Raw genomic sequence first — 24335 nt, 5'->3', positions numbered from 1 at the left:
TGGTGAAGTTATTAATTACACTTTGGATGGTGTATCAATACACTCAGTCACTACAAAGATACAGGCATCCTTTCTAACTCAGTTGCCGGTGAGGAAGGAAACCGCTCAGGGATTTCACCATGAGGCCAATGGTGACTTTAAAACAGTTTCAGAATTTATTGGCTGGGATAGGAGAAAACTGAGGTTGGCTCAACAACATTGTAGTTAATCCACAATACTAACCTAATTGACAGTGAAAAGAATGAAAATGAAAATATTCCAAAACATGCACCCTGTTTGCAACAAGGCACTAAAGTAATACTGCAAAAAATGTGGCAAAGCAATAAACTTTTTCAAGCATAGGGGTGGCTGCATCATGTTATGGGTATGCTAGTAATCTTTAAGGACTGGGGAGTTTTTCAGGATAAAAATGAAACTGAATGAAGCTAAGCACAGGCAAAATCCTAGAGGAAAAACCTGGTTCAGTCTGCTTTCCACCAGACACTGGGACATGAATTCACCTTTCAGCAAGACAATAACCTAAAATCCATGGCCAAATCTACACTGGAGTTGCTTACCAAGAAGACAGTGAATGGTCCTGACTGGCCGAGTTACAGTTTTGACTTAAATCTACTTGAAAATCTATGGCAAGATCTGAAAATTGTTGTCTAGCAATGATCAACATCCAATTTGACAGAGCTTGAAGAATTTTGAAAAGAATAATCGGCAAATGTTGCAAAATCCAGGTGTGGAAAGCTCTTAAACTTACACAGAAAGACTCACAGCTACAATCGCTGCCAAATGTGCTTCTACAAAGTATTGACTCAGGGGTGTGAATGCTTATGTAAATTCGATATTTCTGTATTTCATTTTCATTACATTTGCAAACATTTCTAAAAACATGTTTTCAGTTTGTCATTATGGGGTATTGTGTGTAAATGGGTGAGGGGAAAAAAAATCAACTTCAACCATTTTCAATTCAGGCTGTAACACAAAATGTGGAATAAGTCAAGGGGAATGAATACTTTCTGAATTCACTGTGTGTGTGTATGTATGTGTGTATATACTGTGTGTGTATATATATGTGTATGTATGTATGTATGTATGTATGTATGTATGTATGTATGTATGTATGTGTGTGTATATACAGTGGGGGGAAAAAAGTATTTAGTCAGCCACCAATTGTGCAAGTTCTCCCACTTAAAAAGATGAGAGGCCTGTAATTTTCATCATAGGTACACGTCAACTATGACAGACAAATTGAGAAAAGAAAATCCTGAAAATCACATTGTAGGATTTTTAATGAATTTATTTGCAAATTATGGTGGAAAATAAGTATTTGGTCACCTACAAACAAGCAAGATTTCTGGCTCTCACAGACCCTTAACTTCTTCTTTAAGAGGCTCCTCTGTCCTCCACTCGTTACCTGTATTAATGACACCTGTTTGAACTTGTTATCAGTATAAAAGACACCTGTCCACAACCTCAAACAGTCACACTCCAAACTCCACTATGGCCAAGACCAAAGAGCTGTCAAAGGACATCAGAAACAAAATTGTAGACCTGCACCAGGCTGGGAAGACTGAATCTGCAACAGGTAAGCAGCTTGGTTTGAAGAAATCAACTGTGGGAGCAATTATTAGGAAATGGAAGACATACAAGACCACTGATAATCTCCCTCGATCTGGGGCTCCATGCAAGATCTCACCCCGTGGGGTCAAAATGATCACAAGAACGGTGAGCAAAAATCCCAGAACCACACGGGGGGACCTAGTGAATGACCTGCAGAGAGCTGGGACCAAAGTTACAAAGCCTACCATCAGTAACACACTACGCCGCCAGGGACTCAAATCCTGCAGTGCCAGACGTGTCCCCCTGCTTAAGCCAGTACATGTCCAGGCCCGTCTGAAGTTTGCTAGAGTGCATTTGGATGATCCAAAAGAGGATTGGGAGAATGTCATATGGTCAGATGAAACCAAAATAGAACTTCTTGGTAAAAACTCAACTCGTCGTGTTTGGAGGACAAAGAATGCTGAGTTGCATCCAAAGAACACCATACCTACTGTGAAGCATGGGGGTGGAAACATCATGCTTTGGGGCTGTTTTTCTGCAAAGGGACCAGGACAACTGATCCGTGTAAAGGAAATAATGAATGGGGCCATGTATCGTGAGATTTTGAGTGAAAACCTCCTTCCATCAGCAAGGGCATTGAAGATGAAACTTGGCTGGGTCTTTCAGCATGACAATGATCCCAAACACACCGCCCGGGCAACGAAGGAGTGGCTTCGTAAGAAGCATTTCAAGGTCCTGGAGTGGCCTAGCCAGTCTCCAGATCTCAACCACATAGAAAATATTTGGAGGGAGTTGAAAGTCCGTGTTGCCCAGCGACAGCCCTAAAACATCACTGCTCTACAAATCTTGCTTGTTTGTAGGTGACCAAATACTTATTTTCCACCATAATTTGCAAATAAATTCATTAAAAATCCTACAATGTGATTTTCAGGATTTTCTTTTCTCAATTTGTCTGTCATAGTTGACGTGTACCTATGATGAAAATTACAGGCCTCTCTCATCTTTTTAAGTGGGAGAACTTGCACAATTGGTGGCTGACTAAATACTTTTTTTCCCCACTGTATATATATATATATATACACACACACACAGTGGGGAGAACAAGTATTTGATACACTGCCGATTTTGCAGGTTTTCCTACTGACAAAGCATGTAGAGGTCTGTAATTTTTATCATAGGTACACTTCAACTGTGAGAGATGGAATCTAAAACATAAATCCAGAAAATCACATTATGATTTTTAAGTAATTAATTTGCATTTTATTGCATGACATAAGTATTTGATACATCAGAAAAGCAGAACTTAATATTTGGTACAGAAACCTTTCTTTGCAATTACAGAGGTCATACGTTTCCTGTAGGTCTTGACCAGGTTTGCACACACTGCAGCAGGGTTTTTTGCCCACTCCTCCATACAGACCTTCTCCAGATCCTTCAGGTTTCGGGGCTGTCACTGGGCAATACGGACTATCAGCTCCCTCCAAAGATTTTCTATTGGGTTCAGGTCTGGAGACTGGCTAGGCCACTCCAGGACCTTGAGATGCTTCTTACGGAGCCACTCCTTAGTTGCCCTGGCTGTGTGTTTCAGGTCGTTGTCATGCTGGAAGACCCAGCCACGACCCATATTCAATGCTCTTACTGAGGGAAGGAGGTTGTTGGCCAAGATCTCACGATACATGGCCCCATCCATCCTCCCCTCAATACAGTGCAGTCGTCCTGTCCCCTTTGCAGAAAAGCATCCCCAAAGAATGATGTTTCCACCTCCATGCTTCACGGTTGGGATGGTGTTCTTGGGGTTGTACTCATCCTTCTTCTTCCTCCAAACATGGCGAGTTTAGACCAAAAAGCTCTATTTTTGTCTCATCAGACCACATGACCTTCTCCCATTCCTCCTCTGGATCATCCAGATGGTCATTGGCAAACTTCAGACGGGCTGGACATGCGCTGGCTTGAGCAGGGGGACCTTGCGTGCGCTGCAGGATTTTAATCCATGACGGTGTAGTGTGTTATTAATGGTTTTCTTTGAGACTGTGGTCCCAGCTCTCTTCAGGTCATTGACCAGGTCCTGCCGTGTAGTTCTGGGCTGATCCCTTACCTTCCTCATGATCATTGATGCCCCACGAGGTGAGATCTTGCATGGAGCCCCAGACCGAGGGTGATTGACCATCATCTTGAACTTCTTCCATTTTCTAATATGTGCGCCAACAGTTGTTGCCTTCTCACCAAGCTGCTTGCCTATTGTCCTATAGCCCATCCCAGCCTTGTGCAGGTCTACAATTTTATCCCTGATGTCCTTACACAGCTCTCTGGTCTTGGCCATTGTGGAGAGGTTGGAGTCCGTTTGATTGAGTGTGTGGACGGGTGTCTTTTATACAGGTAACGAGTTCAAACAGGTGCAGTTAATACAGGTAATGAGTGGAGAACAGGAGTGCTTCTTAAAGAAAAACTAACAGGTCTGTGAGAGCCGGAATTCTTACTGGTTGGTAGGTGATCAAATACTTATGTCATGCAATAAAATGCAAATAAATTACTTAAAAATCATACAATGTGATTTTCTGGATTTTTGTTTTAGATTCCGGCTCTCACAGTTGAAGTGTACCTATGATAAATATTACAGACCTCTACATGCTTTGTAAGTAGGAAAACTTGCAAAATCGGCAGTATATCAAATACTTGTTCTCCCCACTGTGTATATATATATATATATATATATATATATATATATATATATATATATATATATATATATATAAGTAGATGTCCTAACCGACTTGCCAATACTACACTTAGGTTGGAGTCATTAAAACTTGTTTTTCAACCACTCCACATTTCTTGTTAACAAACTATAGTTTTGGCAAATCGGTTAGGACATCTACTTTGTGCATGACACAAGTAATTTTTCCAACAATTGTTTACAGACAGATTATTTCACTTATAATTCACTGTATAACAATTCCAGTGGGTCAGAAGTTTACATACACTAAGTTGACTGTGCCTTTAAACAGCTTGGAAAATTCCAGAAAATGATGTCATGGCTTTAATTGGCTTATTCCGGATGACTATGTGATCACGCTCTCCGTAGCCGATGTGAGTAAGACGTTTAAGCAGCTCAACATTCACAAGGCCGCAGGGCCAGACGGATTACCAGGACGTGTACTCCGAGCATGTGCTGACCAACTGGCAAGTGTCTTCACTGACATTTTCAACATGTCCCTGATTGAGTCTGTAATACCAACATGTTTCAAGCAGACCACCATAGTCCCCGTGCCCAAGGACTCTAAGATAACCTGCCTAAATGACTACCGACCCGTAGCACTGACATCTGTAGCCATGAAGTGCTTTGAAAGGCTGGTCATGGCTCACATCAACAGCATTATCCCAGAAACCCTAGACCCACTCCAATTTGCATACCGCCCCAACAGATCCACAGATGATGCAATCTCTATCGCACTCCACACTGCCCTTTCCCACCTGGACAAGAGGAACACCTACGTGAGAATGCTATTCATTGACTACAGCTCAGCATTCAACACCATAGTGCCCTCTAAGCTCATCACTAAGCTAAGGATCCTGGGACTAAACACCTCCCTCTGCAACTGGATCCTGGACTTCCTGACGGGCCGCCCCCAGGTGGTAAGGGTAGGTAACAACACATCTGCCACACTGATCCTCAACACGGGGGCCCCTCAGGGGTGCGTGCTCAGTCCCCTCCTGTACTCTCTGTTCACCCATGACTGCATGGCCAGGCACGACTCCAACACCATCATTAAGTTTGCCGACGACACAACAGTGGTAGGCCTGATAACCGACAACGATGAGACGGCCTATAGGGAGGAGGTCAGAGATCTGGCCATGTGGTGCCAGGACAACAACCTCTCCCTCAACGTGACCAAGACAAAGGAGATGATTGTGGACTACAGGAAAAAAAATAGGACTGAGCACGCCCCCATTCTCATCGACGGGGCTGTAGTGGAACAGGTTGAGAGCTTCAAGTTCCTTGGTGTCCACATCACCAACAAACTATCATGGTCCAAACACACCAAGACAGTCGTGAAGAGGGCACGACAAAGCCTATTCCCCCTCAGGAGACTAAAAAGATTTGGCATGGGTCCTCAGATCCTCAAAAAATTCTACAGATGCACCATCGAGAGCATCCTGACTGGTTGCATCACCGCCTGGTATGGCAACTGCTTGGCCTCCGACCGCAAGGCACTACAGAGGGTAGTGCGTACGGCCCAGTACATCACTGGGGAAAAGCTTCCTGCCATCCAGGACCTCTATACCAGTCGGTGTCAGAGGAAGGCCCTCAAAATTGTCAAAGACTCCAGCCACCCTAGTCATAGACTGTTCTCTCTGCTACCGCACGGCAAGCGGTACCGGAGTGCCAACTCTAGGTCCAAAAGAATTCTCAACAGCTTCTACCCCCAAGCCATAAGACTCCTGAACAGCTAATCATGGCTACCCGGACTATTTGCACTGCCCCCCCCACCCCATCCTTTTTACGCTGCTGCTACTCTGTTAAGTATTTATGCATAGTCACTTTAACTGTACCCACATGTACATATTACCTCAACTACCTCAACTAGCCGGTGCCCCCGCACATTGACTCTGCAACGGTACCCCCCTGTATATATAGCCTCCCTACTGTCACTTTATTTTACTTCTGCTCTTTTTTTTCTCAACACTTTTTTTTTTGTTGTTGTTTTATTCTTACTTTTTTTGTTTAAAATAAATGCACTGTTGGTTAAGGGCTGTAAGTAAGCATTTCACTGTAATGTCTGCACCTGTTGTATTCGGCGCATGTGACCAATACAATTTGATTTGATTTGAGTCAATTGGAGGTGTACCTGTGGATGTATTTCAAGGCCTACCTTCAAACTCAGACGACATGGGAAAATTTTAAAAAATCAGCCAAGACCTCAGAAAAATAATTGTAGACCTCCACAAGTCTGGTTCATCTTTGGGAGCAATTTCCAAACGCCTGAAGGTACCACGTTCATCTGTACAAACAAAGTACGCAAGTATAAACACCATGGGACCACGTAGCCGTCATACCGCTCAGGAAGGAGACGAGTTCTGTCTCCTAGAGATGAACCTACTTTGGTGCGGAAAGTGCAAATCAATCCCAGAACAACAGCAAAGGACCTTGTGAAGATGCTGGAGGAAACAGGTACAAAAGTATCTATATCCACAGTAAAACGAGTCCTATATCGACATAACCTGAAAGGCCGCTCAGCAAGGAAGAAGCCACTGCTCCAAAACCGCCATAAAAAAGCCAGACTACAGTTTGCAACTGCACATGGGGACAAAGATCGTACTTTTTGGAGAAATGTCCTCTGGTCTGATGAAACAAAAATAGAACTGTTTGGCCAAAATGCCCATCGTTATGTTTGGAGGAAAAAGGGGGTCTTCCAAATGGACAATGACCCCAAGCATACTTCCAAAGTTGTGGCAAAATGGCTGAAGGACAACAAAGTCAAGGTATTGGAGTGGCCATCACAAAGCCCTGACCTCAATCCTATAGAAAATGGGTGGGCAGCACTGAAAAAGCGTGTGCGAGCAAGGAGGCCTACAAACCTGACTCAGTTACACCAGCTCTGTCTAGAGGAATGGGCCAAAATTCACCCAACTTATTGTGTGAAGCTTGTGGAAGGCTACCCGAAATATTTGACCCAAGTTAAACAATTTAAAGGCAATGCTACCAAATACTATTTGAGTGTATGTAAACTTCTGACCCACTGGGAATGTGATGAAAGAAATAAAAGCTGAAATAAATCATTCTCTCTACTATTATTCTGACATTTCACATTCTTAAAATAAAGTGGTGATCCTGACTGACCTAAGACAGGGAATTTTTACTACGATTAAATGTCAGGAATTGTGAAAAACAGAGTTTAAATGTATTTGGCTAAGGAGTATGTAAACATCCGACTTCAACTGTATATACACTACCAGTCAAAAGTTTGGACACACCTACTCATTCAAGGCTTTTTCTTTATTTTTACTATTTATTACATTGTAGAATAATAGTGAAGACATCAACTATGAAATAACACATGGATTCATGTAGAAAACAAAAAAGTGTTAAACAAATCAAAATATATTTTATATTTGAGATTCTTCAAATAGCCACCCTTTGCCTTGATGACAGCTTTGCACACTCTCGGCATTCTCTCAACCAGCTTCACCTGGAATGCTTTTCCAACAATCTTGAAGGAGTTCCCACATATGCTGAGCACTTGTTGGCTGCTTTTCCTTCACTCTGCGGCCCGACTCATCCCAAACATCTCAATTGATTTGAGGTTAGGGGATTGTGGAGGCCAGGTCATCTGATGCAGCACTCCATCACTCTCCTTCATGGTAAAATAGCCCTTACACAGCCTGGAGGTGTTTTGGGTCATTGTCCAGTTGAAAAACAAATGATAGTCCCACTAAGACCAAATCAGATGAGATGGCGTACCACTGCGGAATGCTGTGGTAGCCATGCTGGTTAAGTGTGCCTTGAATTCTAAATAAATCACAGACAGTGTCACCAGCAAAGCAAAATAACACCTCCTCCTCCATGCTTTACAGTGGGAAATACACATGTGGAGATCATCCGTTCACCCACACCGCGTTTCACAAAGACACTGCAGTTGGAACCAAAAATCTCAAATTTGGACTCCAGACCAAAGGACACATTTCCACTGGTCTAATGTCCATTGCTCATGTTTCTTGGTCCAAGCAGGTCTCTTATTCTTATTGGTGTCCTTTAGTAGCGGTTTCTTTGCAGCAATTCGACCATGAAGGCCTGATTCACACAGTCCCATCTGAACAGTTGATGTTGAGATGTGTCTGTTACTTGAACTCTGTGAAGCATTTATTTGGGCTGCAATTTCTGAGGCTGGTAACTCTAATGAACTTATCCTCTGCAGCAGAGGTAACTCTGGGTCTTCCATTCCTGTGGCAGTCCTCATGAGAGACAGTTTCATCATAGCGCTTGATGGTTTTTGCGACTGCACTTGAAGAAACTTTCAAAGTTCTTGACATTTTCATTATTGACAGACCTTCATGTCTTAAAGTAATTATGGACTGTTGTTTCTCTTTGCTTATTGGAGCTGCTCTTGCCATTAATATGGACTTGGTATTTTACCAAATAGGGCTATCTTCTGTATACCACCCCTACCTTGTCACAACAAAATGATTGGCTCAAACGCATTAAGAAGGAAAGAAATTCCACAAATTAACTTTAAACAATGCACACCTGTTAATTGAAATGCATGACCCTGGACAACACCCTGTCGTTCTCCGCTAACATCAAGGCGGTGACCCGCTCCTGCAGGTTCATGCTCTACAACATTCGGAGAGTACGACCCTGCCTTAAACAGGAAGCGGCACAGGTCCTAATCCAGGCACTTGTCATCTCCCGTCTCGATTACTGCAACTCGCTGTTGGCTGGCCTCCCTGCATGTGCCATTAAACCCCTACAACTCATCCAGAATGCCGCAGCCCGTCTGGTGTTCAACCTTCCCAAGTTCTCTCACGTCACCCCCCTCCTCCGCACACTCCACTGGCTTCCAGTTGAAGCTCGCATCCGTTACAAGACCATGGTGCTTGCCTTTGGAGCAGCGAGGGGAACGGCACCTCTGTACCTTCGGGCTCTGATCAGTCCCTACACCCAAACGAGGGCATTGCGTTCATCCACCTCTGGCCTGCTGGCTCCCCTTCCTCTGCGGAAGCATAGTTCCCGCTCAGCCCAGTCAAAACTGTTCGCTGCTCTGGCACCCCAATGGTGGAACAAGCTCCCTCACGACGCCAGGACAGCGGAGTCACTCACCACCTTCCGGAGACATTTGAAACCCCACCTCTTTAAGGAATACCTGGGATAGGATAAAGCAATCCTTCTACCCCCCCCCCCCCCCCCCCCCCCCCCCCCACACACACACAGCGGAGTCGCTCACCACCTTCCGGAGACATTTGAAACCCCACCTCTTTAAGGAATACCTGGGATAGGATAAAGTAATCCTTCTACCCCCCCCCCCAAAAAAAAATTGTAAAGTGGTTATCCCACTGGCTATAGGGTGAATGCATCAATTGGGGAGTCGCTCTGGACTAGAGCGTCTGCTAAATGACGTAAATGTGCCCTTGAGCAAGGCACTTAACCCTAATTGCTCCTGTAAGTCGCTCTGGATAAGAGCGTCTGCTAAATGACTAAAATGTAAATGTAATTCCAGGTGACTACCTCATGAAGCTGGTTGAGAGAATGTCAAGAGTGTGCAAAGCTGTCATCAAGGCAAAGGGTGGCTATTTAAATAATCTAAAATAAAAATATATATATTTTGATTTGTTTAACACTTTTTTGGTTAATATATGATTCCATATTTGGTATTTCATAGTTTTCATGTCTTCACTATTATTCTACAAATTAAAAATAAAGAAAAACCCTGGAATGAGTAGGTGTCCAAACCAGACATTGTGAAAATGCGTTTGTGTGTAACGCATACAGGAGCCCCTCTGACACGTAGTGCCTACAGAAAGTCTACACCCCTTGGAACTTTTTCCACATTTCGTTGCGTTACAAAGTGCGATTTAAATAGATTTAAATGTAGAAAATAGTAAAAATAAAGAAAAACCCTGGAATGAGTAGGTGTGTCCAAACTTTTGACTGGTACTATATATATATATATATGGGACCAACACTTTACATGTAAACAAAAATATAAATGCAACATGTAAAGTGTTGGTCCCATGTTTCATAAGCTGAAATAAAAGATACCCGAAATTTTCCATAAGCACAAAAAGCTTATTTCTCTCTAATGTTGTGCACACATTTGTTTACATCCTTGTTAGTGAGCATTTCTCTTTTGCCAAGATAATCCATCCACCTGTCAGGTGTGGAATATCAAGAAGCTGATTAAACAGCATGACACAGGTGCACCTTGTGCTGGGACAAGAAAAGGCCACTCTAAAATGTGCAGTTTTGTCACACAACACAATGCCACAGATGTCTCAAGTTTTAAGGGAGTGTGCATTTGGCATGCTGACTGCAGGAATGTCTACCAGAGCTGTTGCCAGATAATTCAATGTTAATTTCTCTACCATAAGAGAGTTTGGCAGTACGTCCAACCGGCCTCACAACCACAGACCACGTTTATGGCGTTGTATGGGCGAGCAGTTTGCTGATGTCAACGTTGTTAACAGAGTGCCCCATGGTGGCGGTGGGGTTATGGTATGGGCAGGCAGGCATAAGCTACGGACAACGAAAACAATTGCATTTTATCGATGGCAATTTGAATGCACAGAGATACCGTGACGAGATCATGAGGCCCATTGTCATACCATTCATCTGCCGCCACACCTCATGTTTCAGCGTGATAATGCACAGCCCCATATCACAAGGATCTGTACACAATTTCTGGAAGCTGAAAATGTCCCAGTTCTTCCATAGCCTGCATACTCACATTGAGCATGTTTGGGATGCTCTGGATTGACATGTACGACAGTGTGTTCTAGTTCCTGCCGATTTCCAGCAACTTCGCACAGCCATTGAAGCGGAGTGGGACAACCTTCCACAGGCCACAATCAACAGCCTGATCAACTAACTCTATGCAAACGAGACGTGTCGAGCTACATGAGGCAAATGGTGGTCACACCAGATACTGACTGGTTTTCTGATCTATGCCCTTACTTTCTTTTTTTAAAGGTGTCTGTGACCAACAGATGCATATCTGTATTCCCAGTCATATAAATTCCATCGATTAGGGCCTAATTTATTTATTTAAATTGACTGATTTCCTTATATGAACTGTAACTCAGTAAAATCAAAAAAATTGTCACATTTTGTGTTTATATTTTTGTTCAGTATATGTAAAAAACTGCTTGTTTCAGTTTGTGGTTTCTCAAAATTCAACCCGGCAGTGAACTTCAAAACACATTTTGATATTATTGATTAATCAAACACATTTACCTATTTTATTTTCCTTTGTAACACAATTCAAAGACAATCGCTGGAATATTTCCCAGGTGTTACATAATAATGTCACAACATGTTAGCTGTGGGTTCCATTGTTTTCAACAATCTCCATGATTACATAAGCAAAGCCTCTGTGATTTGGGATTGAAGATCAAGTAATTCTGAAAGTAAGGAGCGGGAGGACTGAGGGATTTTGAGATGGGAAGGATAGAACAGAGCGAGACAGCGGTTTCTTCTAAAGCTCTGTCACATGAGGTGATAGTTATCACTAATAGGATGTCATCGGGGGGAGGGGTCAACAGATGAAAGTGTGAGCGAGAGAAGGATAGAGAGACAGATGGAAAGAGGGAGAGAGGTTTTGAGAGTGAAAGCAAAGCTACGTACTCCCTGCCAGAAAAGGAGAGGGAAAGAGAGAGGGAGGGTGTGAGAGAGAGTAGTGAGAGAGCTGAAGCACCCAGCCAACACCACATCATCCCAGATACTGTACCGAGAGGATCGCTCTGGAAGGATATATACTATACAGATCTCTCAGGGGGATATACAGACTACAGCCATGCATATTCTGCAACCCTACTGCATCAACAGGTTGGTGTGTTTATCCATGCATATGACAGCCAAAGCCAAGTTGACCAGAGTGAGAGTGAAAGTGAGAGAGTGAGTGAGAGTGAGTGAAGGTGAGTGAGAGTGAGAGTGAGAGTGAGAGTGAGAGTGAGAGTGAAAGTGAGAGTGAAAGTGAGAGTGAAAGTGAGAGTGAAAGTGAGAGAGAGTGAGTGAGAGTGAGAGTGAGTGAGAGAGAGAGTTGAAGGCAATGTGCTAAGCCAATCATACTGACAGTCACTTCAACTGTATCTTTATGTTATATAAAGATAGAGCAGTCATTTAGATGAAGCACAATTTAAGAGGATACTTGATGGAGGTTGATCTGTAAAACTGTCAGACATGGATGAATGATGGTGTCAAGGGAATTAGTCTCCTTGTGATGCCTATGCGTGTGTGTGCACGAGCGTGGATAAGTGAATGTCCTGGCGCGGCCCCCTCCACATAACCACAGAACCCTTGAGGCTGGTTGAATGAAAGAGCCAAAAACTAATGGTGTTGTTAGGGAGTGACTGTGGATCATATTGAACCATGTGGCTTGTATTTTGGAATGTTAATAGAAATGTGCTGGTTGTATGTTCGAATGAAAAAGTTCAAATCTCTGTATCTCTCTCCCTCTCTCCAGGTGGCCCGATGGCCCAAAAAGGAAGAGAAAGAACAGCACATGTTCAGTGAAGAGCATGTCTTGTAAGTTCGTGTACAAGCCATTGGCCACCATTCCTCAGTTAAGGACAAGTCAATGCTCATTTACACATTTTTGAATAATTTAGCTGTTCCAAGCACTTACTCTCAGCCACTCAGCCACATGCTTTGGATACCCTTCTATAAAGCATTTTTATGAGGGGCGAGGAATAAACACACGACAGCATTCCTAAGTGGTCAGTGAAATCATTTGAAAAATATGTATTTTCTCTACTTAAACCATATGGTATATTACAGTATGTGGAGTATCTGCCAAATAATTGCTTTCAGTGTCGTTTTAGACTAAGACGCGGGCACACATTTCAGGAGATGAATTGGAGAGAGAAACCATTTATTTTAAGTAGATGATTTGAAAAGAGGGGACTCCAAGTTAGACACGTCAGGAATAAACATGTTTCAGCTGTGTAGTCTTGGCACCGCCATGCGGTAAATGTGGTTCTCTACTCTTTGGACTTTAGGTAGTGAGTGATTTTAGGATTTCCCCTGGAGTGCAATTAGGTCAAGGTGGTGTGTGTTTGGGTGGGTGGGTGTGTGTGTATATGGGGGTGTGTGTATATGTGTGTGTGCCCACACAGGATACACACAGACCTAATCAAACACACGCATACACACTTCTCCTGTACATGCGCTTTTGTTACTCCCATGTTAACACTTCTCTCTCCTCCTCCTCTTCTTCCTCTCTCCTCCTCCTTTTCCTCCCTCTCATCCTCCTGTACCCCCTCTTCCTCCCTCCTCCTCTTCTTCCTCTTCTTCCTCCTCTTCCTTTCTCCTCCTCGTCCTCCTTCTCCTGTACTCCCATCTTCCTCTTTCCTCCTCTTCCGTTCTCCTCCACTTCTTTTCCCCCTCTCCATCTCTCCCTCAGCACTGAGCCTCTCTGTCCCAGGATACATCCCCAGCTACTTGGAGAAGGATGAGCCGTGTGTGGTATGTGGAGACAAGGCCACCGGCTACCATTACCGCTGTATCACCTGCGAGGGCTGCAAGGTGAGAGACATGGTCCATGATTGACATATCTTATACTAGTGACATTTTAAAATATATATACAGTGAGGGAAAAAAGTATTTGATCCCCTGCTGATTTTTTACGTTTGCCCACTGACAGACATGATAACAAAAAAATCCAGAAAAACGCATGTCAAAAATGTTATAAATTGATTTGCATTTTAATGAGGGAAATACGTTTTTGACCCCTCTGCAAAACATAACTTAGTACTTGGTGGTAAAACCCTTGTTGGCAATCACAGAGGTCAGACATTTCTTGTAGTTGGCCACCAGGTTTGCACACATCTCAGGAGGGATTTTGTCCCACTCCCCTTTGCAGATCTTCTCTAAGTCATTAAGGTTTCGAGCCTGACGTTTGGCAGATTTTCTATGGGATTAAGGTCTGGAGACTGGCTAGGTCACTCCAGGACCTTAATGTTCTTCTTCTTGAGCCAATCCTTTGTTGCCTTGGCCTTGTGTTTTGGGTCATTGTCATGCTGGAATACCCATCCACGACCCATTTTCAATGCCCTGGCTGAGGGAAGGAGGTTCCCACCCAAGATTTGACATGGCCCCGTCCATCGTCCCTTTGATGCGGTGAAGTTTTCCTGTCCCCTTAGCAGAAAAACACCCCCAAAGCATAATGTTTCCACCTCCATGTTTGACGGTGGGGATGGTGTTCTTGGGGTCATAGGCAGCATTCCTCCTCCTCCAAACACGGCGAGTTGAGTTGATGCCAAAGAGCTCGATTTTGGTCTCATCTGACCACAACACTTTCACCCAGTTCTCCTCTGAATCATTCAGATGTTCATTGGCAAACTTCTGACGGGCCTGTATATGTGCTTTCTTGAGCAGGGGGACCTTGCGGGCGCTGCAGGATTTTAGTCCTTCACAGCGTAGTGTGTTACCAATTGTTTTCTTGGTGACTATGGTCCCAGCTGCCTTGAGATCATTGACAAGATCCTCCCGTGTAGTTCTGGGCTGATTCCTCACCATTCTCATGATCATTGCAACTCCACGAGGTGAGATCATGCATGGAGCCCCAGGCCGAGGGAGATTGATAGTTCTTTTGTGTTTCTTCCATTTGCGAATAATCACACACTGTTGTCACCTTCTTACCAAGCTGCTAGGTGATGGTCTTGTAGCCCATTCCAGCCTTGTGGAGGTCTACAATCTTGTCCCTGACATCCTTGGAGAGCTCTTTGATCTTGGTCATGGTGGAGAGTTTGGAATCTGATTGATTGATTGCTTCTGTGGACAGGTGTCTTTTATACAGGTAACAAGCTGAGATTAGGAGCACTCCCTTTAAGAGTGTGCTCCTAATCTCAGCTCGTTACCTGTATAAAAGACACCTGGGAGCCAGAAATCTTTCTGATTGAGAGGGGGTCAAATACTTATTTCCCTCATTAAAATGCAAATCAATTTATAACATTTTTGACATGCGTTTTTATGGATTTTTTTGTTGTTATTCTGTCTCTCACTGTTAAAATAAACCTACCATTAAAATTATAGACTGATAATTTTTTTGTCAGTGGGCAAACGTACAAAATCACTCAGTTGCGGCCAAATACACTACATGACCAAAAGTATGTGGACACCTGCAGGGACTTGCTTCCATTCAGCCACAAGAGCATTAGTGAGGTCGGGCACTAATGTTGGGCGTTTAGGCCTGGCTCGCAGTCGGCGTTCCAATTCATCCCAAAGGTGTTTGATGGGGTTGAGGTCAGGACTCTGTGCAGGCCAGTCAAGTTCTTCCACACAGATCTCGACAAACCATTTCTGCATGGACCTCGCTTTGTGCACGGGGACATTGTCATGCTGAAACAGGAAAGGGCCTTCACCAAACTGTTGCCACAAAGTTGGAAGCACAGAATCGTCTAGAATTCGGCGGTCCCGTTCTATGAGCTTAGGTGGCCTACCACTTCGCTGCTGAGCTGTTTTTGCTCCTAGACGTTTCCACTTCACAATAACAGAACTTACAGTTGACCGGGGTAGCTCTAGTAGGGCAGAAATTTGATGAACTGACTTGTTGGAAAGGGGGCATCCTATCTATGACGGTGCCACGTTGAAAGTCACTGAGCTCTTCAGTTATGCCATTCTACTGCCAATGTTTGTCTACTGCATGGCTGTGTGTTCGATTTTATACACCTGTCAGCAACGGGTGTGGCTGAAATAGCCAAATACACTAATTTGAAGGGGTGTCCACATACTTTTGTATATATAGTGTATATTGTCACCCTTGCACTTTTCTTAAATAATTCCCTATTTCTTCTCAAATAAGTTGAAATTGAAATAATACACACATTGTTATTGGAAATTTTTTTAGTTTTATGAACTTAGTGCCTAAGCTAACAAACTAGCAATGTGGTTGATACAACGTCATGATGTTGATAACGTACTTTGAAATAACTAAGTTGATGCAACCAATGTCCACAGGGTTTCTTCAGGCGCACTATCCAGAAGAACCTTCACCCGGCTTACTCCTGTAAGTACGATGGCTGCTGCATCATCGACAAGATCACAAGGAACCAGTGCCAACTGTGTCGCTTCAGGAAGTGCATCGCAGTTGGCATGGCCATGGACCGTGAGTGTCACACATACACACTCCATGAGTGTGGAACCATGAGTGTCAACCATATATTTCACAATATATCACACTTACCTGCTCACTGCTTTACACTCCCATTACCTCTACATTTAGTACTGAAATACAGTAGGTTCACAAAACAACTCTGTTTGTGTCTTTAGTGGTGCTGGACGACTCTAAGCGGGTAGCTAAGCGGCGTCTGATTGAGGAGAACCGGGAGAAGAGGAAGAAGGACGAGATCGTGAAGACCCTGCAGACGCGTCCGGAGCCCGACTGCTCGGAGTGGGAGCTGATCCGCCATGTGACAGAGGCCCACCGCCACACCAACGCGCAGGGCTCCCACTGGAAACAGAAACGCAAGTTCCTGGTGAGATGCTAAGCTAATCTAAAGTTGGCTAGGCTATAGGCTAAAATAGGATAGGCTAAAATAGAATAGGCTAAGGCTAAATTAAGCTAATCAACAACAGGTAGATTTGTGTGTGTACTCGATTTACTCAGTAAATTAAAAATCTTCATAAAATAATGGTCCATTCACCAATTCGTGAATGGGGGTTTGACTCACTGACTGAATTGCACAAGTCTAATTTAACTCCTCTCCATACTCGTTGTTTTACGTCAGATAGCGCGACGACTCGTCTACACTGATCGGTTGAGGACTGCGTGTCACATTGGAATGCTGCCTCCTGTCAGGAGACATTGCGCCGTACTAACCGTAGGAATGCCAGTCAGAAAGGCACTCATGAATCTTCATGCCCCCTCTGAGAGGAAAGTGCTTCCTGCATACATACGTGTCTCCGTAGCGATGGTTGCCTCAGCGCTGAGGTCCAAACAGTTGTTGCCAGGCAACCAGGCCAAGGAGACCCAGCATGGAGAGGCAGTGTGAAGATAGTTTTATTGTTGAAAGTAAAGTTGCCATGTGGATCTGCTCAGAATGGATTGATCCAGTGCATATCTGAGGTGTTGATAACCACAGCCTCGAAAACAAGCATAACAGACAGAGTACTGGTACAATCGCTCTCTCTCTCACTCATTCACTCACTCATACAGTACATCACCTCACTCAGTCACTCACTCAGTACATCATCTCACTCACTTTGTCAGTACATCACCTCACTCAATCCCTCAGTATATCACCTCACTCAGTACATCACCACACACACACAAAATAGGCTGCACTTATGAATACAGTGGGGGGAAAAAAGTATTTAGTCAGCCACCAATTGTGCAAGTTCTCACACTTAAAAAGATGAGAGAGGCCTGTAATTTTCATCATAGGTACACGTCAACTATGACAGACAAAATGAGAAAAAAAATCCTGAAAATCACATTGTAGGATTTTTTGTGAATTTATTTGCAAATTATGGTGGAAAATAAGTATTTGGTCAATAACAAAAGTTTCTCAATACTTTGTTATATACCCTTTGTTGGCAATGACACAGGTCAAACGTTTTCTGTAAGTCTTCACAAGGTTTTCACACACTGTTGCTGGTATTTTGGCCCATTCCTCCATGCAGATCTCCTCTAGAGCAGTGATGTTTTGGGACTTTCAACTCCAAGATTTTCTATGGGGTTGAGATCTGGAGACTGGCTAGGCCACTCCAGGACCTTGAAATGCTTCTTACGAAGCCACTCCTTCATTGCCCGGGCGGTGTGTTTGGGATCATTGTCATGCTGAAAGACCCAGCCACGTTTCATCTTCAATGCCCTTGCTGATGGAAGGAGGTTTTCACTCAAAATCTCACGATACATGGCCCCATTAATTCTTTCCTTTACACGGATCAGTCGTCCTGGTCCCTTTGCAGAAAAACAGCCCCAAAGCATGATGTTTCCACCCCCATGCTTCACAGTAGGTATGGTGTTCTTTGGATGCAACTCGGCATTCTTTGTCCTCCAAACACGACGAGTTGAGTTTATACCAAAAAGTTATATTTTGGTTTCATCTGACCATATGACATTCTCCCAATCCTCTTCTGGATCATCCAAATGCACTCTAGCAAACTTCAGACAGGCCTGTACATGTACTGGCTTAAGCAGGGGGACACGTCTGGCACTGCAGGATTTGAGTCCCTGGCGGCGTAGTGTGTTACTGATGGTAGGCTTTGTTACTTTGGTCCCAGCTCTCTGCAGGTCATTCACTAGGTCCCCCCGTGTGGTTCTTGGATTTTTGCTCACCGTTCTTGTGATCATTTTGACCCCACGGGGTGAGATCTTGCGTGGAGCCCCAGATCGAGGGAGATTATCAGTGGTCTTTTATGTCTTCCATTTCCTAATAATTGCTCCCACAGTTCTGATTCAGTCTTCCCAGCCTGGTGCAGGTCTACAATTTTGTTTCTGGTGTCCTTTGACAGCTCTTTGGTCTTGGCCATAGTGGAGTTTGGAGTGTGACTGTTTGAGGTTGTGGACAGGTGTCTTTTATACTGATAACAAGTTCAGACAGGTGCCATTAATACAGGTAACGAGTGGAGGACAGAGGAGCCTCTTAAAGAAGAAGTTACAGGTCTGTGAGAGCCAGAAATCTTGCTTGTTTGTAGGTGACCAAATACTTTATTTTCCACCATAATTTGCAAATAAATTCATTAAAAATCCTATAATGTGATTTTCTGTATTTTTTTTGAAAATTACAGGCCTCTCTCATCTTTTTAAGTGGGAGAATTTGCACAATTGGTGGCTGACTAAATACTTTTTTTCCCTCACTGTACATACATCACTGGAGCCTGGATAACATAATAACTGTAAATAATATTTAACATTACTGTTGTGAGGGAAAAAAGTATTTGATCCCCTGCTGATTTTGCACGTTTGCCCACTGACAAGAAATGATCAGTCTATAATTTTAATGGTAGATGTATTTGAACAGTGGGAGACAGAATAACAACAAAATCCAGAAAAACACATGTCAAAAATGTTATAAATTGATTTGCATTTTAATGAGGGAAATAAGTATTTGACCCCCTCTCAATCAGAAAGATTTCTGGCTCCCAGGTGTCTATTATACAGGTAACGAGTGCTCCTAATCTCAGCTTGTTACCTGTATAAAAGACACCTGTCCACAGACGCAATCAATCAATCAGATTCCAAACTCTCCACCAAGGCCAAGACCAAAGAGCTCTCCAAGGATGTCAGGGAAAAGATTGTAGACCCACACAAGGCTGGATTGGGCTACAAGACCATTGCCAAGTAGCTTGGCGAGAAGGTGACAACAGTTGGTGCGATTATTCGCAAATGGAAGAAACACAAAAGAACTGTCAATCTCCCTCTGCCTGGGGCTCCATGCAAGATCTCACCTCGTGGAGTTGCATTGATCATGAGAACGGTGAGGAATCAGCCCAGAACTACACGAGAGGACCTTGTCAATGATCTCAAGGCAGCTGGGACCATAGTCACCAAAACAATTGGTAACACACTTCGCCGTGAAGGACTGAAATCCTGCAGTGCCCGCAAGGTCCCCCTGCTCAAGAAAACACATATACAGGGCCGTCTGAAGTTTGCCAATGAACATCTAAATGATTCAGAGGAGAACTGGGTGAAAGTGTTGTGATCAGATGAGACCAAAATCGAGTTATTTGGCATCAACTCAACTCGCCGTGTTTGGAGGAGGAGGAATGCTGCCAATGACCCCAAGAACACCATCCCACCGTCAAACATGGAGGTGGAAACATTATGCTTTGGAGGTGTTTTTCTGCTAAGGGGACAGGACAACTTCACTGCATCAAAGGGACGATGGACTGGGCCATGTACCGTCAAATCTTGGGTGAGAACCTCCTTCCCTCAGCCAGGGCATTGAAAATGGGTCGTGGTGGGTATTCCAGCATGACAATGACCCAAAACACACGACCAAGGCAACAAAGGAGTGGCTCAAGAAAAAGCACATTAAGGTCCTGGAGTGGCCTAGCCAGTCTCCAGATCTTAATCCCATAGAAAATCTGTGGAGGGAGCTGAATGTTCGAGTTGCCAAACGTCAGGCTCGAAACCTTAATGACTTGGAGAAGATCTGCAAAGAGGAGTGGGACAAAACCCTCCTGAGATGTGTACTTACTTATTTCCCTCATTAAAATGCAAATCAATTTATAACATTTTTGACATGCGTTTTTCTTGATTTTTTTGTTGTTATTCTGTCTCTCACTGTTCAAATAAACCTACCATTAAAATTTTAGACTGATCATGTCTTTGTCAGTGGGCAAACGTACAAAATCAGCAGGGGATTAAATACTTTTTTCCCTCACTGTAGATAATAGGACAGATGTCCTGGCAAACCTTCTGGCAGCAGATCAGATAATAGAGCAGTACTGGCTCCTGATCAGAGAGCTCGTCAGTCCAAGCTGATCTGAATACAGCCGTAACCAGCCCTTTCCAGCACTGTCTGTATCCACCCACAACCACATTGTAAATATAAGTGTATTGTGTGGTTAAATTGTGTAATACTTTAACCTCTGGGCCAAAATCTATAATTGTACAAAAAGTAATCAATGTACACATTTTTTCTCTCACTTTTAACCAGATTTGTCGACAATGACAACCAGACCTGGGTTCAAATACTATTTAGGGTATTTCAATTACAAAAAAAAGAAACTAATATTTGAAAATACACTTGGAAAGTATTGACATGTATTTGAAAGTACTAAAATACACAGACAAATTTATTTTCAAGTACAAATATTTAAATATTCCATGCATTTGAACCCAGGTCTGTTTGGTCCTAGGGGTTTTTGAAATAATGTATTTGGAAACAAGTATTTGAAAGTAGTTTCAAATAGTAGGCTGTTTATAGGAAATCATTTAAAAATAGTTTAAAATACTTCAAATAGAAGTAGTTTGTTTCGGCCACATTATTTGAAAATACTCAAATACACAGAAAATAAGTACTGTATATAAATACAAAATACTTAAATGCGCATATATTTTAACCCAGGTCTGGTGACAACCCATTGAATATCAAACCAGAAGTGGATGTTTGTTGATCTGACTGTGTTTGCCCGGTGGGACTATTCATTAGACGCCATCTTTGTGTCCCCAGCCTGAGGACATAGGTCAGTCCCCCATGGCTCCCACCCCAGACGGAGACAAGGTAGACCTGGAGGCCTTCAGCGAGTTCACCAAGATCATCACCCCCGCCATCACACGCGTCGTCGACTTTGCCAAAAAACTGCCCATGTTCTCAGAGGTGGGTTTAAAGCACTGTGTGTAGTGTGTGCGTGTGTGTGCGCCTTTATGTTTGTGTGTGTGTGTGTGTGTGTGAGTTCCTGTGTGTATCTGTCTCTGTCCTGTGTCCTCATTTGTCCCTGTGAGTCTCTAATAATGCTGCACTCTCTCACATGCGTGCACACACACACACACACACACACACACACACACACACAGTACTCAGACTAGGGTGCACAGGACTCACAGATTCACCAGTTATGTAATCTGTAGCTGGACGATCATTACAAATAAACATCAACTCAGTCTCACTGGCCAGCAGAGGAATAATGTAGCTAACTGTTGTGGTGATGGTAGCTGCTAGAATTACTGGATATTTAGTAACATGAACTCTTTCAGTTTGTACCCAGGCTGTGTGTATAATGTACTTATGCCTATAGTTGCCTTGTGAGGACTGCAGTGTGTCTGTCTGTGTGTGTGTGTGTGTGTGTGTGTGTGTGTGTGTGTGTGTGTGTGTGTGTCATGCCCTTTAGTGCTCTCTACCTCAGACTATAGGTTTCCTCTCAGGCCCCTCACTGCCATGGGACGACCTGATTGTGTTTGTGGTGTACACTAACAGTCTCCCTGTCTCCCCTCCTCCCTCTCTCCCCTCCTCCCTCTCTCTACCTTTCCCTCTCCTATCCTCCTTCCAGCTGCCTTGTGAGGACCAGATCATCCTATTGAAAGGATGCTGTATGGAGATCATGTCGCTGCGCGCCGCCGTGCGCTATGACCCCGAGAGCGAGACGCTTACCCTGAGCGGCGAGATGGCGGTGAAGAGGGAGCAGCTGAAGAATGGCGGGCTGGGCGTGGTGTCGGACGCCATCTTTGATTTGGGCAAGAGCCTGGCGCAGTTTAACCTGGACGACTCGGAGGTGGCCCTGCTGCAGGCCGTGCTCCTCATGAGCTCAGGTGAGGAGCCAGGAGGCTGTGAAAGGTTACAGTGAGGGGAAAATAGTATTTGATCCCCTGCTGATTTTGTACGTTTGCCCACTGACAAAGACATGATCAGTCTATAATTTTAATGGTAGGTTTATTTGAACAGTGAGAGATGGAATAACAACAAAAAAATCCAGAAAAACGCATGTCAAAAATGTTATGAATTGATTTGCATTTTAATGAGGGAAATAAGTATTTGACCCCTCTGCAAAACATGACTTAGTACTTGATGGCAAAACCCTTGTTGGCAATCAGAGGTCAGACGTTTCTTGTAGTTGGCCACCAGGTTTGCACCCAGGATTTGACGGTACATGGCCCCGTCCATCGTCCCTTTGATGCGGTGAAGTTGTCCTGTCCCCTTAGCAGAAAAACACCCCCAAAGCATAATGTTTCCACCTCCATGTTTGACGGTGGGGATGGTGTTCTTGGGGTCATAGGCAGCATTCCTCCTCCTCCAAACACAGCGAGTTGAGTTGATGCCAAAGAGCTCGATTTTGGTCTCATCTGACCACAACACTTTCACCGAGTTCTCCTCTGAATCATTCAGATGTTCATTGGCAAACTTCAGACGGGCCTGTATATGTGCTTTCTTGAGCAGGGGGACCTTGCGGGCACTGCAGGATTTCAGTCCTTCACGGCGTAGTGTGTTACCAATTGTTTTCTTGGTGACTATGGTCCCAGCTGCCTTGAGATCATTGACAAGATCCTCCCGTGTAGTTCTGGGCTGATTCCTCACCGTTCTCATGATCATTGCAACTCCACGAGGTGAGATCTTGCATGGAGCCCCAGGCCGAGGGAGATTGACAGTTATTTTGTGTTTCTTCCATTTGCGAATAATAGCACCAACTGTTGTCACCTTCTCACCAAGCTGCTTGGCGATGGTCTTGTAGCCCATTCCAGCCTTGTGTAGGTCTACAATCTTGTCCCTGACATCCTTGGAGAGCTCTTTGGTCTTGGCCATGGTGGAGAGTTTGGAATCTGATTGATTGCTTCCTTCTGTGGACAGGTGTCTTTTATACAGGTAACAAGCTGAGATTAGGAGCACTCCCTTTAAGAGTGTGCTCCTAATCTCAGCTCGTTACCTGTATAAAAGACACCTGGGAGCCAGAAATCGTTCTGATTGAGAGGGGGTCAAATACTTATTTCCCGTTTTTCCGGATTTTTTTGTTGTTATTCTGTCTCTCACTGTTCAAATAAACCTACCATTAAAATTATAGACTGATCATTTCTTTGTCAGTGGGCAAACGTACAAAATCAGCAGGGGATCAAATACTTTTTTCCCACACTGTATAACTATATGAACCGACATAACAGCTCTATGAACAGAAATAACAGCTCTATGAACATACATAACAGCTATTAAAAGATATAAGTTCTTTGAACAGACATAACAGCTCTATGAACAAATGTAACTGCTCTATTAACAGACATAACAGTTGATCGATGGAAGGACAACAGAGGATCATAACCACTTCATGAACAGACATAACCACTTTAAGAACATACATAACCACTCTATGAACAAACAACAGCTGTATGGACACACTGAAGGTCTCCCTATGTTTGTAACATTTTATGAACAAGCTTCAATATCTCTACCATTTCTCTATGATTATTGGTCTCTGAAGGTACAGTTGAAGTCGGAAGTTTACATACACTTAGGTTGGAGTCATTAAAACTTGTTTTTCAACCACTCCACACATTTCTTGTTAACAAACTATAGTTTTGGCAAGTCGGTTAGGACATCTACTTTGTGGATGACACAGTAATTTTTCCAACAATTGTTTACAGACTGATTATTTCACTTATAATTCACTGTATCACAATTCCAGTGGGTCAGAAGTGTAC

The 24335-nt window shown here is 43.6% G+C and overlaps 2 protein-coding genes across 2 annotated transcripts in view; one reads left to right on the top strand and one right to left on the bottom strand.

The window, feature by feature from the left end:
- LOC311138743 (NACHT, LRR and PYD domains-containing protein 12-like) overlaps positions 1–24335 on the bottom strand; it is a gene marked incomplete at its 5' end in the record, with an annotated part of 452061 nt that overhangs the window by 147260 nt on the left and 280466 nt on the right. The gene's annotated exons all lie outside the window — the stretch shown is intronic.
- The window catches only part of LOC311103076 (thyroid hormone receptor alpha), a 100622-nt gene that overhangs the window by 73379 nt on the left and 2908 nt on the right, over positions 1–24335 (top strand). Inside the window, exons 4-9 of the mRNA XM_084144604.1 lie at positions 12726–12787; positions 13665–13786; positions 16220–16367; positions 16532–16737; positions 21385–21531; positions 22202–22460. Of these exons, the coding sequence (XP_084000730.1) occupies positions 12726–12787; positions 13665–13786; positions 16220–16367; positions 16532–16737; positions 21385–21531; positions 22202–22460 (944 nt within the window). The remainder of the gene's footprint in view (positions 1–12725; positions 12788–13664; positions 13787–16219; positions 16368–16531; positions 16738–21384; positions 21532–22201; positions 22461–24335) is intronic.

Source organism: Coregonus lavaretus (genome assembly GCF_964263955.1).
Source record: "Coregonus lavaretus genome assembly, chromosome: 2".
Classification (NCBI taxonomy): domain Eukaryota; kingdom Metazoa; phylum Chordata; class Actinopteri; order Salmoniformes; family Salmonidae; genus Coregonus; species Coregonus lavaretus.
Note: the sequence above shows the minus strand (reverse complement) of the source record. Positions and strands in the feature narration are given on the sequence as shown.